Here is a 13,581-nt window from a genome sequence, read left to right on the forward strand (position 1 = left end):
ACTCCCCATGAAACCCTTGCATGAGACAGAGGCCTGGTAGGGCACTGGGGGACGCCAGCTCCAGTCTTTTCCTGGTCAATGCAAGAAGGCGTCTGGCTCCAGAAGGGTGAACAGGCAGCAGACAGTCCCCAGCGGTCATTCCATCTAGAAAACAAACAAGAACTGCCCTGCCGAGCACCCCTGCCGGGAAGGCTTGAATTCATACCTGCACAGAACCAGCCTCGCTGCCTGCCTGGCTTGGTGGGAGTTGGGGTGGAGTGGCCATGTGGGGTTCCGGGGACTTCTAGCCCTTCAGTTCCCTTGAGGCCGGAGCCAGCCCCTAAACATGCAGGTGATCTGAGTGCTCGGATGAATGAGCCACTGGTTTGTGTGGCCGAGGACCCAGCTGGGTGAGAGCCGTGCTTGCCTCTGCTCAGGTTCTAGAGGCTGCTCTGGGCAGCGTGTGGTGGTTGATGTTTACAGTGCTTACATCTCCCGAAAGGAGAGGAGTCAGTCACCTCGAAGGCCGTGGGTTTTGGGGACGGTTGTGTTTTTGCTACAGTAGTTACAAATTAGTTAGAAGCAGCCAGGTCATGATGATATCATTGGCGGTAGAGGTGGACTCACCTGGATAATGGGATCTTGGCTTTCAGTCTCCATCTGACACTAGAGCTTTGTGGCTGGGACTTTGCACCCAAGTTTCTGCAGAGCACTGCCCACAGGGGCTGATGTGGCATGTGGCATGTGGCAGCTGTTGAACCTCCATGTTTTGAAGCAAGTGTCCAGCAAGCCGGGGGCATGCCTGGACTGCCTCTGTGACTTAGAAGAGTCTTGATGGGATCATTCCTGGGTTTCCCAGCTGGGCAGGCCAGAGGACACCAGGTTGGGAGCAGGAACTGGCAGGGCCTGTGAGGTGGTGCGAGCTGGACGTGGTCACCCCCTCATCCTCCTGGAGTGTGGAGCTCTTGTGTGGGAGAGAACACGCCTGTGCCTGGGACTTGGCTTGGAGCCTCACACACTGGCTTTCCGTCAGAGGCACATGAAGCAGTGCAAATTTTGCACAATTGGTTGAGCAGTAGGGGACTCCCAAGAGTTGGCAACATCCGTTGTGCTGAGTTCCAAACAGATGTTGGTCAGAACAAAACTCCCACGAGGTGGGCACCTGTCCCCTCGCGGACACAAGGGTTAAGGTGGAGAAGGCAATTGCTTCCTCACTCCAGAGCTTCATAAATGGAGGCATGGACTCCCCCGGTGACATCTCACTGCTGTCTTAGAGGGCTGGGAATGCACCCTGGGCCTGAAACCAACAGCCTCTCTCTCTCTGCTGTGTTTCTCAGCCTCTCAGAACTATGGGGGGATTAAGGGAGACCACAGCTGAGGAGTGTCTGCACCAGGGCCTGCACAGAGTAGGTGCTCGGTTAGGAGGGCCTCCTTACAGACAGCTGGCAGGTGCTGTCTGAGGTGCTTGGCCCAGGCAATCTGCAGACACCTCTGAAAGGAGTCTTGTCCCCAGGAGGGAGGCTCCTTGTCGGGGGGAGGGCGGGGAGAGCTGTGCCAGGCTGTGGAGCTACTCTGGCTTCCTTTCCCACCCATCATCCCCATGGTCATTGGAGCCCTGGCACTCACAGCTGAGCACTTGCCCTTCTGGGGTAGGGTGGACAGGATAAGACTGGCATTTCCCAAAATGGGTTCTTAGGTCCCCACTTTGGTGGGCTACTACAGAATCTAGTATGTTTAAAATGGGGTTCCGCGGACCCCTGATGTTCCGTAGGAGCTGAGTTAAGTAAAGGCGAACAGTCTCATTCTGGGAGGACTTCAAGCCTTGGCTGTCCTCTTGCAAGTTCTTTCTCCTTACGAAGGGGACAAGGTCGGCTGACATCCCAGTTGACGTGTGCCCTGAGGCCTTCAGCTCTTGGAGTAGCGGTGTCCCTGTGGTGCCAAGAGTGTCTTGGAAAGCAGGTTCTGTTCCACCGCAGATTCTCTGTTTCGGTGCCTTCTGCAGGTGGAGCGGGGCAGGGCCTGGGGTGTTCCACCTGCCTGCACCCTGTTTCTGCATCGTGGGGTTTTGAAAGAGAACCAGAGAGAGGGCCGGCCACTCAGCAAGCTGCAGCCCACGGGCAGAGATGCCAGAAATCACTCAAGGGTGGCCGGGCCCTGGTCCCCTCCCCTCGGTGAACTGACCCCTCGCTTTCCGTGCCTGCCATGCCCCCTGACCCAGGATGCTCTGCCTGCCGCTGGTGACCACCAGCTTGGGAAACTGGAGTCTGCTGCTTGACCTCCTGCTGTATCAGAGCCGCCCCCAGGAAACAGGCCGCCGTCCTCCCTGCTCCTTCGTGGGGCCGTGGAGTGGGGTCTGGCAGAGGGAGTGGCTGTTGGCAGGTTCAAACGAATTGGTGTCACACATGTGGAACCAAAGATGGGAGACCCAGGCCCACGTGCCATCTGCTCACAGGCTGGATTCCATCTGTGTCCCTGGGCAGCTCACCCCCCACGGTGCCTAGACTTCCTGGGCATGGCCAGGAGGGTCTCCTGAGGCCCCCCTGTGCTGTTCCCCCAGCAGAGAGTCCTGGGCATTCACCCAGCCCCGGGGCCTCCTCCTGCCCTCCCTGGAGACCTCGTGCTGACTGTCCCCATGGTTTTCTGTCCTGTCCCTCTCCCAGCAGAAAGCGCCTTTAGTCGGAGAGTAGAAGGCAAAGCACAAAACCACTTTGAAGAGACCAACAGCAGTTCACAGAACTCCAGCGGTGAGTGTGCCCGTGACACCGGTGCTGGCTGGCACCACAGCCACCTCCATCCCAGCAACAGGCCCTTATGGGCTGAGTCTTCCTGGTGCATGATGGGTCGGAGCGGGGGAGGCTGGGGCTGGGAAGGGGAGGGACAGCAGGGCCAGGCAGAAGCAGGAGGGGCCTTCTCTTCCAGGGCCACCCTTCTGTGGCTCTTATTTGTCTGCTCCCCGTGGAGAGAGAAACTCCCCCTTCCCAAAACTTGTCCACCAGCCCAGATGGCCTGAGAGAGCCATTGCTGCTTTTAACACTAATGTTGCAGCCGGTTTCTTCCTAGAGAGGCAAAGGGGGTACAGTAGAGAAGGCTCTGAAAGCCAGAGGTCCCAGATTTCACCCCCACTTTGGACCTGGCACTGTCCTAAGGAGGATTCCCTTCCAGCCCCTCCAGCACAGGCTCTTTGCCGTTTCCTGGTGGTGTCTGGCGCCCCCTGTGGACTGCCTCGGGCAGGACCCTGGCAGAGCACCCCAGCCTCTAGCATGGCTGCTGTGGGGTCAGCCTGGCAGGCCACAGGTGGTCACAAGCAGCCTCTGTCCCAGAAAGGCACTGCAGGGACAGCCAGGGCTTAAGGAAACAGGCGTCCCACCACTGTGGCTTCCCTAGGCTGAGGCACCTGTGGGGACAGGACTCTGCGGTAGCTGGGGACACAGATGGTGATGCAGCCCCGGCCCAGGAGTGAGCCAGCTCCACCGCCTGGCCACTAGCCACTTCAGCCAGTGCCTCCGTTTCTCCCCACTGTGGTGACCTGACGGAGCCGCAGTGAGTGCCCCGGCCAGTGACGCACTGAGGCACGTGGGGCTTTTCCTGGTTGTTGGGTTTTTTTGTTTGCTTTGTTTTTTTAGTAAACCAGTGAAGCTTGAGTGCCTAGGGACGGGGCTGGGGTTTTAGATGATGTCACGCACACCACCTCTCCAGGGCAGCCTGTGAGTGGAGGGGTGACTCACCAGGCAGGACTAAGTAGCAGTATGGGACTGGAACAGAGGTCTCCCGATGTGCCCTGGGCTCCCAGCCACGCCACCCTGCACCCCCTGTGCCTCTCATGCCCTGGAGCTGACTTCACTGTCGGGAATGATGCCGTCATGGGCTGCTGCCGCCGGCAGCCACCATTTATTGAGCGCTTACTATGTGCCTAGCGTGTGTTCGGAGCGTGATGTGCCTCACCCGTTTCCATCCTTACCACATCCCCGTGGGAGGCAGTGAGGAGACTGAGCTCAGGAGAGTTGATCGTAACCCCATGGGCCGCAGACTGTTGCTACTCCCCCATCCTGCCGACAGACCCCGGGAGCACCTTCCGGCACTGCCCCAGGTGGACGGCCACGTGGATGTTCTCTTGTTAGGACTCCTGTGTCCTCACAAAATCCTGGAGGGATGACCCTGCCTGATCTCACCCTGCCCGGAGGCCCCAGCACCCACGGGAAGCCTGCACTCTCTGAAATGTGTGACCCGCTCCATGCCACCACCACCCCATGCTTCCCCCAGATTGTGCACCTGGCTGACGGGTGCTCCCCACTCCTGGGAGCCCCATGCGGCTCACAGGTTAGAAAGAGAAGTCATGGCGGTCACAGAACCGCAGACTGGGAGAGACTCAGCTAAACGGTTTCTCTTTTGCAGAAACTGCAAGTCCCCTGATTCCCAATCCTTCCCCTCTCCTGCAGAGTAAGTGGCCATCCTGTTGGGGGGCTGGAGAGGGCAAGGCAGGGCAGGACTCGGCTGGCCTCCTGCACCCCTGACCTGGGCTTTGGAGACTGGCTTAGGCCACCCTCCTGGGCAGGCGCAGCAGCAGGTGGGAGGCCCCAGGGCCAGTAGACAAGTTTGGACAGGGCAGGGCGGAGCCCTGGCCCCAGGCAGCCTGCCTCTGCCCCTCAACGCTGCCAGGCGTCCCCTCCTGGCCATCAGTGCAGCCTCTGGACACCTCCTTGGAGCTGGCCAGCCACCTCCCCTCTCTGCCTCACTCTTCCACTGTTCTTTTCCCACTTCCTTCCTCTCCTCCTTCCCCTTAGTGCCCTGGAGTGCTGGGGACAGAGCTGGCAGTCCAGGCCCAGGTGCCCTGGCTCCCTTCCGCTGCCTCCTCCTGGCCTCGCCCCACCCCCACCCCGGCCTCCTGCTTCCTCACTGAGCACGTGTCGGCTGCCGTTTTTTTGTTGGTTCATACATTCATTCATTCACTCATTCACTCATTTGTTCACTTGGTGAATGTGACTTCTGTTGTCCCCAGGTAGAGGGCTGGGCTGTGGCACCAGTCATTGTTCTCAGAGAATTCTTGCTCCCTGGATGGGGGCCTCCCCAAGTCCCTCCCAAGTGCCCAGAACAGTGCCTGGCACGCAGTAAGCGCTCAATAAATAGCACTCCACCAGATCCCGTGATCTCCAGCTGCATGTCTTCCTCTCTCCATTGCTCCCTGTGTCCCCAGCCTAGTGCAGGGGAGCAGACAGGCTGGGCCCGGAGCCCTGAGCACAAAGACCCAGCGTATGTTTGGGTCCCCCCAGAAGGTGCCCGGGTGTGTGCTGCCCCTCACGCTGCCCCATCTCCCCCCAGAGCCCTACACCTGCGGAGCCTGCGGGATCCAGTTCCAGTTCTACAACAACCTGCTGGAGCACATGCAGTCCCACGCAGGTAAGGGCCCCCGCCAACACTGGCTCCTCTCCTGCCCCCTCAGATCCTCAAATGGAAGAGAGAACTGAGGTCCCTGGGAAAGCCGCACTTTCCTGGCCGCCGCAGGATGTGAAAGCCACCCTCGGAGAGCCCTAATCAGCCAGTTGTTTATGACACAGGGTGGTCTGCGCTCTGGGGTCTGCACAGGCCCTGTGGGAGCACCGTTGGGGGAGGGGTACAGAGTCAAAGAAGGCTTCCTGGTTGGGGCCCTGCGCTGATCCTGAAGGCTGAGGAAAAGGTGAGAGTTGAGTGTGGCCTGAGGTCAGCCGAGCAGAGGCCGAGGTGGCTGTGAGGAGCCTCCCGCCCAGGCTGGGCTTCAGCCAGTCTAGGATGCCCCCATGCACTGTAACACTGTGTCCTGTAAAACAGTTGCACTCAGAGTCAGACTTGGTGGTGCTTGCCTGTAATCCCAGCTGTTCAAGAGGCTGAGGCAGGAGGAGGCAAGTTTGAGGCCAGCCTGGGCAATTTAGCAAGACGATGTCTTGAAATTACAAAAAAAAAAAAAAATTTAAAGGGCTGGGAATGTAGGTCCGTGGTAGTGCATGCGAGGTTCAATCCTGGGTACAGGAAAAAAGCAGATGTGGGAGTCACCAGGAGGGCTGCTCCATGCAGCCTCCTAGACCATCCCCTGAACCAGGACCAGTCTGAACCTCTAAAGCGAGTTCAGAGCCACCGCCCCTAGACAGCCTGACGGGCAACGTTGCAAGAGGAAGCACATCCCGGAGGGGGCAGCTGGCTTGGGTCTCTCTGTGCCTCAGGGGAATCCTCCAGGGGCATTAGAAGCCATGTGTGGAAAGCACCCTGCACACAGGGTGGCTCGGTTGATTGGCAGCTGCTGTTGATGCTACTGTCATTGTCGTGGCTATCATTTGTACCCCTCGAAGGTTATAGATCTTTCATATAATCCTCCATGCCAGGCTCAGCCAGCGCAGAACACGGCAGGACAAGGCTCTTAGGGTAGCCGCTGCTCTGCCGTGAGCTCCACTTGTCTTCGTCCCACACGTATTTCTTGGGGATCTGCCATATATCAGGCACTGGTCCGCACGATCTTGGGGCTGGGCCATTATTTCTGAGGAGCTCTTTCAAATCAGGTCAGACCTCTTGAGTGGCAGCCAGGACACTTGAGTTCCAGTTCTGCTGCAAGGATGTGCCCTGATGCTGTGTGACCTCAGGCAGGAAACTCTGTCCCCATCCCTAAAATGAGGGTACACAGACCCCAGGTCCCCAGCTGTCAGCTCACACCACCTTCCTGTGTCCCCGGGCCTTCCTCCTGACTTTGCCCTCAGCCTCCCTTTCCTGGCTTGGACACCTCAAGGCACTTGGACTTGCCCCAGGGGAACCAGCATCCCTGAGCTAGTGATGATTGGCAGTCTGTGGGGACCACCTGAACCTGAACGTGCCTGGACCCGAGGCCTACCGCCCTGTACCACCCGGCCTTGGCCACCCTCCACCTCAAAACCCTGGATGCTCCACCCACCCCCTCCTAGCTTCTGGACCTGCTTCTGGAAGCTGAGCTCTAATTAGGGAAGCGTCTATGCCAGAGCTTCCCCACCTCTCAGCAGTTGGAGGACGGGAGGCCATTAGAATGCAAATCGGGGCTGAGCCTGGCGGTGGCCCCGCCTCTCCCGGCATCTCGGCTTGTTTCCGAGGAGTTTCCAGTTGCTTTGTTCTGGTCCGGCGCTGCCAGAGAATGCCTGGCCAGCGAGCCAGGCAGAGCCCGGCTGAATCCCAGCCAGCTGAGTCGGGATTAAAGGATTGGCTCCGGGGAGGGCAATTAAGCGTCATGAGCTGCGCAGTTCACAGCGCCACTGATAAAGAGGATCAGCCTCGAGTAACACCAATCTCATTAAGAGGCTGCTGAATGGCACGGGCTAATTCTCGCTAATAAACTTCCTTTCCCTACTGTAGGAAGCCGGTCCGCCCTGGCGACAGCTCAGAGTGTGTACTGGCAGTAATGATACTGGCGACAGCAGGCATTCAGCGCTCGCTCTCTGGGTGTCTGCGTGGCACTCGGGGCTTTCTGTAGGGCTTTTATCAGCTGGTTGACGTTGTCGGTCCATTTACACAGGCCAAGAACGAGGCTCAGGGGACGTGATCACTGGCCCCCAGTCGCACAGCCCCTAAGTCGGCTTGACATCACTCGAGCTTCTGCTTGATGCCGGGCTTTGTGCTCAGGGTTCTGTGCACGTTCACCTTACCCCTCAGAAGATCCCGAGTCAGTGCCCGTACTAACCCCACTTCACAGAGAGGAGACCCACACATGGAGTGGTTTGTGACTTGCTCCAGGTGATGAGATCACTGTGGTGACTAGACCAGGCTCCCTACCTGAACATGAACTCCAGAGCCCGAGTGCCCAGCCTCCTCACCGGCAGCCACCAGCACACCCTGGGGAGGTTCAGTGGCCACAGGCCTCCCTGCCAGCCCCTTACTGAAGTCCGCTCAGGAGGACCATGGCTGAGGAGGCCCACGGCCTTGCCAGCAACGATGAAGTTGGGAGGTGGCTGCGCCAGGTTTGTGATCCCTCTGAGCTGCTTTACCTCTCCAGGCTTGGCTTTCCTGTCTGTGGCATGAGTTTATCCGTACCCTCCTCAGGGCTGCGTCAGGTTGCAGAAATGGCCTGTGCTCGGAGCTCCACGTCCCAAGCCCAGCAGCGGCCGGGGCCTGTTTTTCCATCACCGTCAGAAGCACAGGTTGCCTGTCTTTCTCATTGAAATGCTTGGGACCAGAAGTGTTTCAGATTTGGGATATTTTGAAATTTGGAATACTTGCATGTCCATGATGAAGTTATCTTGAGGATGAGTGGAAACCTGAGGGTCCCTTTGGCTTTACACATACCTTAGACACAGGCTGAAGGTGACTTATCCTATCTTAACACACTGTGTTTGGCCTGCGACCCATCACCTGGGGTCGGGTGTGGAATTTCCCACTTGGGACGTCATGCTCAGAACCTTTCAGGTTTTGGAGTGTTTTGGATTTTCAGAGTGGGCGTGTTCTGCCTGTCCTGCTTGGTCCTTCTGCAGTGTTCTCTCCAAAAACAACTACTATTCCCCCTTCACACCCAGCCCCTCACGGAAACGCATGGGGCAGGGCCACGTCCAGGTAGCTGCGTGGAGTGAATCTCATTTTCAGTACAAGCCATAAATCACACCCTTCAGAGCTTGGAACCAGACCTAATTTATATCAGAAGGAGTGTCTGTGGGATCTGGAGGAAAACATTTACAAAACATCGACCAGTACTAGATATTGTTGTCAGTTCTACGTCCTGTGTAAAGGCAGAGAGAATCAGCCCTGCAGGGTACCCAGCCCCGGCATTGTGCATGGAGGAGGGGAAACTGAGGCCCAGAGAGTTGAAATGAGAAGTGTCCAGTGGCAGAGTTGGGTTCACATCCGGGGCTTTCCAATCCCTGTGCTCCAGGGAGAAGGTTAACAAGACAGGCTGCTGGTTCCCATGGGGACATTCATTTCCCCTTTGTAAACAGAAGCTCTGTCCATCAAAAGCAATGCATTCCCTCCACCAGGAAAATGCATGGTATTTAGAAAATGAAGAATCAACCATAGTCTCTCTGTTTAAAGCTAACCACTATTACCAACTTAATGGGTTTCTTTACACTATTTTAAATTAAAATCAGATTTCCTGAGGCAATTTACATAAATGAAATGGACCACTTTTTTTAAGAGTACGATTCAGTGGGTTTTGACAACTGTATACACTGTTCAGCCACCATCACCATCAAAATATATGACAATACCATCAACCCAGAAAGTTCCCTGGTTCCCCTGCACCCTGGCAATGGAACCCAGAACTAACTACGCTTTCACTATTGTTCGTCCTTTCCTGGCATTTTACATATGGAGGTTTCCTGCTCGGTGACAGTAATCACTTTGAATTGGTGAATAGTATTCCATGGTTTCAATGTGTCACAAGTTCTTTATCCATTCACCGTTGATGGACATGTAGGTCTCCAGTTTGGGGCTATTGCAGATAAAGCTGCTGTGAGCTTGTGCTGTGCAGGAGCACTTGTGTAGGTGTCTGTTGTAACTCTCGAGTGTCTACTGAGGAGTGGAGACCTGGGTCCTGTGCTGTGTTTAACCGTTTGAGGACTCTCCAAACAGCTTCCTGCAGTGGCTGCAGCATGTTTCCATTCCTGCCAACAGTGCATGAGGGTCTTGTTCCTCAACTCTCGCGACACTTTCGTTACCTTGCTTTTTGACTAGAGCCATCCTAATGCAAGGGAAACGGGATTTCATTGTGGGTTTGATTTGCATTTCACTGGCGGCTAATGGTGTTGAGGATCTTTTTTTTGTTTTGTTTATGGGCTTTTGGGCCATTTGTATGTCTTATGGGGAAGAGATATCTACTCAGATCTTTTGTCAATTTTTTCAGTGTTTTTCATTTTGTTATTTAGTTGTGCAAGTTCTTTGTACATTTAGAGCACCCCTACAGATAGAGGATTTGCAAATAAGTTGTTTTTCCTATTTTGTAGGTTGTCCTTTTGCTTTCTTGATACTGTCCTTTGAAATACAATTTTTTTTTTAGTTTGTTGAAGCCTATTTACCTGTTTTTCTCATCATCTGTGCTTTTGTTATACCTAACAAACCATTGCCTAACCCCAGATCACAAAGGCTGTCTCCTGTACTCCATGTTGAGTTGATTTTTGCATATGGTGTGAGGAAGGGATAAAACTACTTTTTTTCCTTTATTTTGAGATGGAGTCTTACTATATTATCCAGGCTGGCCTCAAATTCATGGCCTCTGTGCCTCCTAAGTTGCTCGGGACCACAGGTGTGCATGACCAGCTAGCTCTTAAAGTGGAAGCTTGTAACACTGATTTTGAACCTAACTTCTTTTTCAGTATTGAATGCTACTGTTAAACCCTGTTTATAGACAAATCACACACATTTTGAAATGTTTGTTATGTTCATTAAGTTGAAAACATTTTCCTAATTTCATTTTTTTTTCTTGTGACCCATGAGTTATTTAAATGGATGATGTTTAATATTCCAATAGTTGCAATTTTTCTAAATATCTTTTTATTATTGGCTTCTAATTTGTTATACCAAAGCCAGAAACCAAACTTGATATGATTTTGTATTTTTGCCCCACTCCCTTTTCTGGGAATCCAGTTACACGTACATCAGGTTGTTTGACGTAGTCCGCTAGATTCTTAATGTTTAGTCTTCCAGTTACTAAGAGAAGAGCTGACTTTCTAGTTATGATTGTGCATTTGTCTGGTTTTTCGTTTCTCTGGATTTTTGCTTTATGAGTTTGAAAGCTCTGTTACCTTTTGCGTACACATTCACGATGACTGTGTACTCTTGGAAATTTGGCCTCTTTGTCATCATGCTGGGCCTCCTATTATTGCTGGTCCTGTTATTGCTGTTATTCTCTGAGCTCTGGTCTCCTGTAACATAGCCCATCCCTCCGCTCTCCTTTTGCCCCTGTTCATATGGTGTTTTTATTTAGTCTTTTACTTTGAACTGCTTCCTCTTTATATTTAATGAGGTTTCTTAGAGATAATGTATTGTCAAGCCTTGTTTTTTTAAAGAACCCCTTGAGTTTTCTTTGGGATTTTGAGACATTCGCACTTAGTGTAATTTCAGTCCTGTTGGGTACAGATCTGCCGTCCTTCTCCTGATTCACTGTTCATCTGGTTTGTTCTCTGTTCCTTTTTTCTCTAATTTTCCTACCTTACTTTGGGCTGAGAATTTTTTGATTCCATTTTTTTATCTGCACAATTGACTTATTAACTATAATCTCTGCTTTTATGGTTTTATTTGGGCTTAAACTATCTATGCTGAATTGCCCACAGTCTCTCTCCGTGTTGCTAGAACCTTCCAGGGGTACCTTCTGTTTCCCCGACCTGTCCTGCCCTGTTCCACAGTGTGCCCTTACCTGTGATCTCCTCAGTTCGTGGTCACTGTTTTCCAGTGGGCAGTCAGTCCCCTCTGAAGGTCTTTACAATGCGGAGAGGTTTTGTACTTACCCACAGGCGCAGTGCCCAGCCGTCCTTCAGATTCTTAGTGTCCCTCTCTTTCTTAGCTCGGATGAACTTCCTGTATTTCTTCTAATGAAGTCTGGTTTTTGTCTCTGTCTTAAAAGTCTGTTATTTCACTTTAACTTGTTCCTCGTTTGTCCTTCACTCTCTGGACCCAGGACGCACAGTGGCCCTTTTCTTATAGCACGTCCTTCTCTTGCCTTGGGCTGTGCAGTTCTTGGGGACAAGTCTGCTGCCGTTCTGCTTGTACTCATCTGTACGTGATCCCCACCCAACCCCCCGTAGCTGCTTTCAAGATCTTTTTCTCTTCGTTGGTTTTCAACAACTTGGTCATGATGGGATGATGTGCGTTCGTTGTTTTTTTTTTTTTTTTTTAATGTTTATTCCTCATTGGACATAATCGAGCTTTTTGAATCAAAATTTGTTGTCTTCACCTATTTTGGAAGAATTTTGACTTGAGAGTTTTGGGCCCCTCCAGTCCCTTTTCCTGGGACCCCCGTTTCTATCTATGTGTGTGGGTATTGAACGGCCTGATTCTGCTCTGGCTCCGTTTGTTTCTGCCAGCCCTTGTCCTCTGGTGTTCGGGATGAGCCTGGTTTTGTCTTCATGTTCACGATCTCTTCTCTGATGGCGTCTGATCTCCTTTCACCTCATGTGCCGTCATTTTCACATGAGCATTTTCCCATTTTCCACTCCCCCCTCATGTTTGTGTTTCTCCTTGTGCCTCTGAGCGCATGCACACGGACAGCCGCTGTCTCTGAGGACTTCACTGGCTGCTCCGTCGTCTCTGGTCTGTTTCTGTTGCCTGGTTTTTCTCCTAGTTAGTTGTACCCACCTACTACTTACTGGATACTTGGTATTGTGCCTTTTACATTGTTGGGATGTCATTGGTTTTTATCTGTTTATTTATATATTGTGGCACTGAGGATTGAACTGAGGGCCTTACTTATGCTAGGGAGGTGCTCTACCGCTGAGCTATACCCGGAGCCCTTTTTATGTATTTTGAGACAGGATCTCACTAAGCTGCTCAGGCTGGCCTTGAATTTGACATCCTCCTGCCCCTGCCTACTCAGTGGCAGATTCAGTGTATTTCTTGAAAGAGGGTTGGATTTGTCTGTCTGCAGTCTAGTCATTAGGATCACCTTTATACTTCTGAGGCTTGTTCTCAAGACAATATGGCAAGCAGGGACCAGCCTTCAGTCTGCGGCACATTTAGTTCCCTGGGTAAGATGGGGACCCTGCCCAGTTCCTCTTGCACTGAAGTCTTTTTCCCACCTGCCTGTCATCTTGTGCAAACCTTTTTTACATACGGACCTCAGAACTTTGTACTTTGTGTCATGTAAGTAGGGCTTTGGTGTTGTTTCATTTATTTAATGAAACTGCTAATAAATATGGCAGAGTGTGGTGACACACACATATCAGCTACCTGGGAGGCTGAGGCAGGAGGATCACAAGTTCAAGGCTAGCCTAGGCAACTTAATGAGACCCTGTCTCAAAATAGAAAAGGGCCGGTAGAGGACTTGCCTGGACTGTGGGAGGCCCTGGGTTCCATCCCGAGTACTGCTCCCCTGCTAAAAAAATCATATTGAAAACACCAAAAAATGTATCCTTTAGTGAAGTGGGAGAGGAGCTGTCTGCGGAGAAGCCAGGTTGACTGGCCTGAGTCCTCATGTGGTTCACCTACCACACAGTCTTGCCTTGTCTGTAAAGGCCAGCCTCTTGCCCTTCAAGGCAACACCCTGTCCCCTTGTGCCCACAGCTGACAACGAAAACAACATCGCCTCCAACCAGTCCCGGTCTCCACCTGCTGTAGTGGAAGAGAAGTGGAAGCCCCAGGCCCAGAGGAACAGCGCCAATAACAGTAGGTCTCCTCCACAGGGCAGGAGCCCAGCCCGAGGCCCCGCCAGCCTGAGGCTTCCAGAACACACTTGCACCTCATGCTAGGAATCCTTAACTCAGGACAGGAGGCCCTGGGAGAGGAGGTGATTGTGTTGTGGTCAGAGAGCACCAGCTAGTGCCAGAATTAGGAGCCACCACCTGCCATTTCTGTTGGCTGTTCCTTCCTGCCACTGGCTCCGTCTATTTTATTCACTAAAGGTCCCTGGTTTTCATTGATTCCTACGTTGCGGGTGAGGTTAGTTGTCTTCAACGGTCTGGTTGAATGACACACAGG

The 13,581-nt window shown here is 53.0% G+C and overlaps 1 protein-coding gene across 7 annotated transcripts in view; it reads left to right on the forward strand.

The window, feature by feature from the left end:
- Znf618 (zinc finger protein 618) overlaps positions 1–13,581 on the forward strand; it is a 158,050-nt gene that overhangs the window by 141,610 nt on the left and 2,859 nt on the right. For 4 of the 7 annotated variants that reach the window (XM_071600859.1, XM_071600857.1, XM_071600860.1 and 1 more), the window contains 3 exons: positions 2,643–2,723; positions 5,296–5,373; positions 13,168–13,269. In XM_071600859.1, coding sequence (XP_071456960.1) covers positions 2,643–2,723; positions 5,296–5,373; positions 13,168–13,269 — 261 coding nt within the window. Of the gene's footprint in view, positions 1–2,639; positions 2,724–5,295; positions 5,374–13,167; positions 13,270–13,581 lie in introns of all 7 variants that reach the window. The other 3 variants (XM_027949458.2, XM_071600858.1, XM_027949459.2) reach the window with 1 other exon arrangement.

This window comes from Marmota flaviventris, chromosome 13 (genome assembly GCF_047511675.1).
Source record: "Marmota flaviventris isolate mMarFla1 chromosome 13, mMarFla1.hap1, whole genome shotgun sequence".
Lineage (NCBI taxonomy): Eukaryota > Metazoa > Chordata > Mammalia > Rodentia > Sciuridae > Marmota > Marmota flaviventris.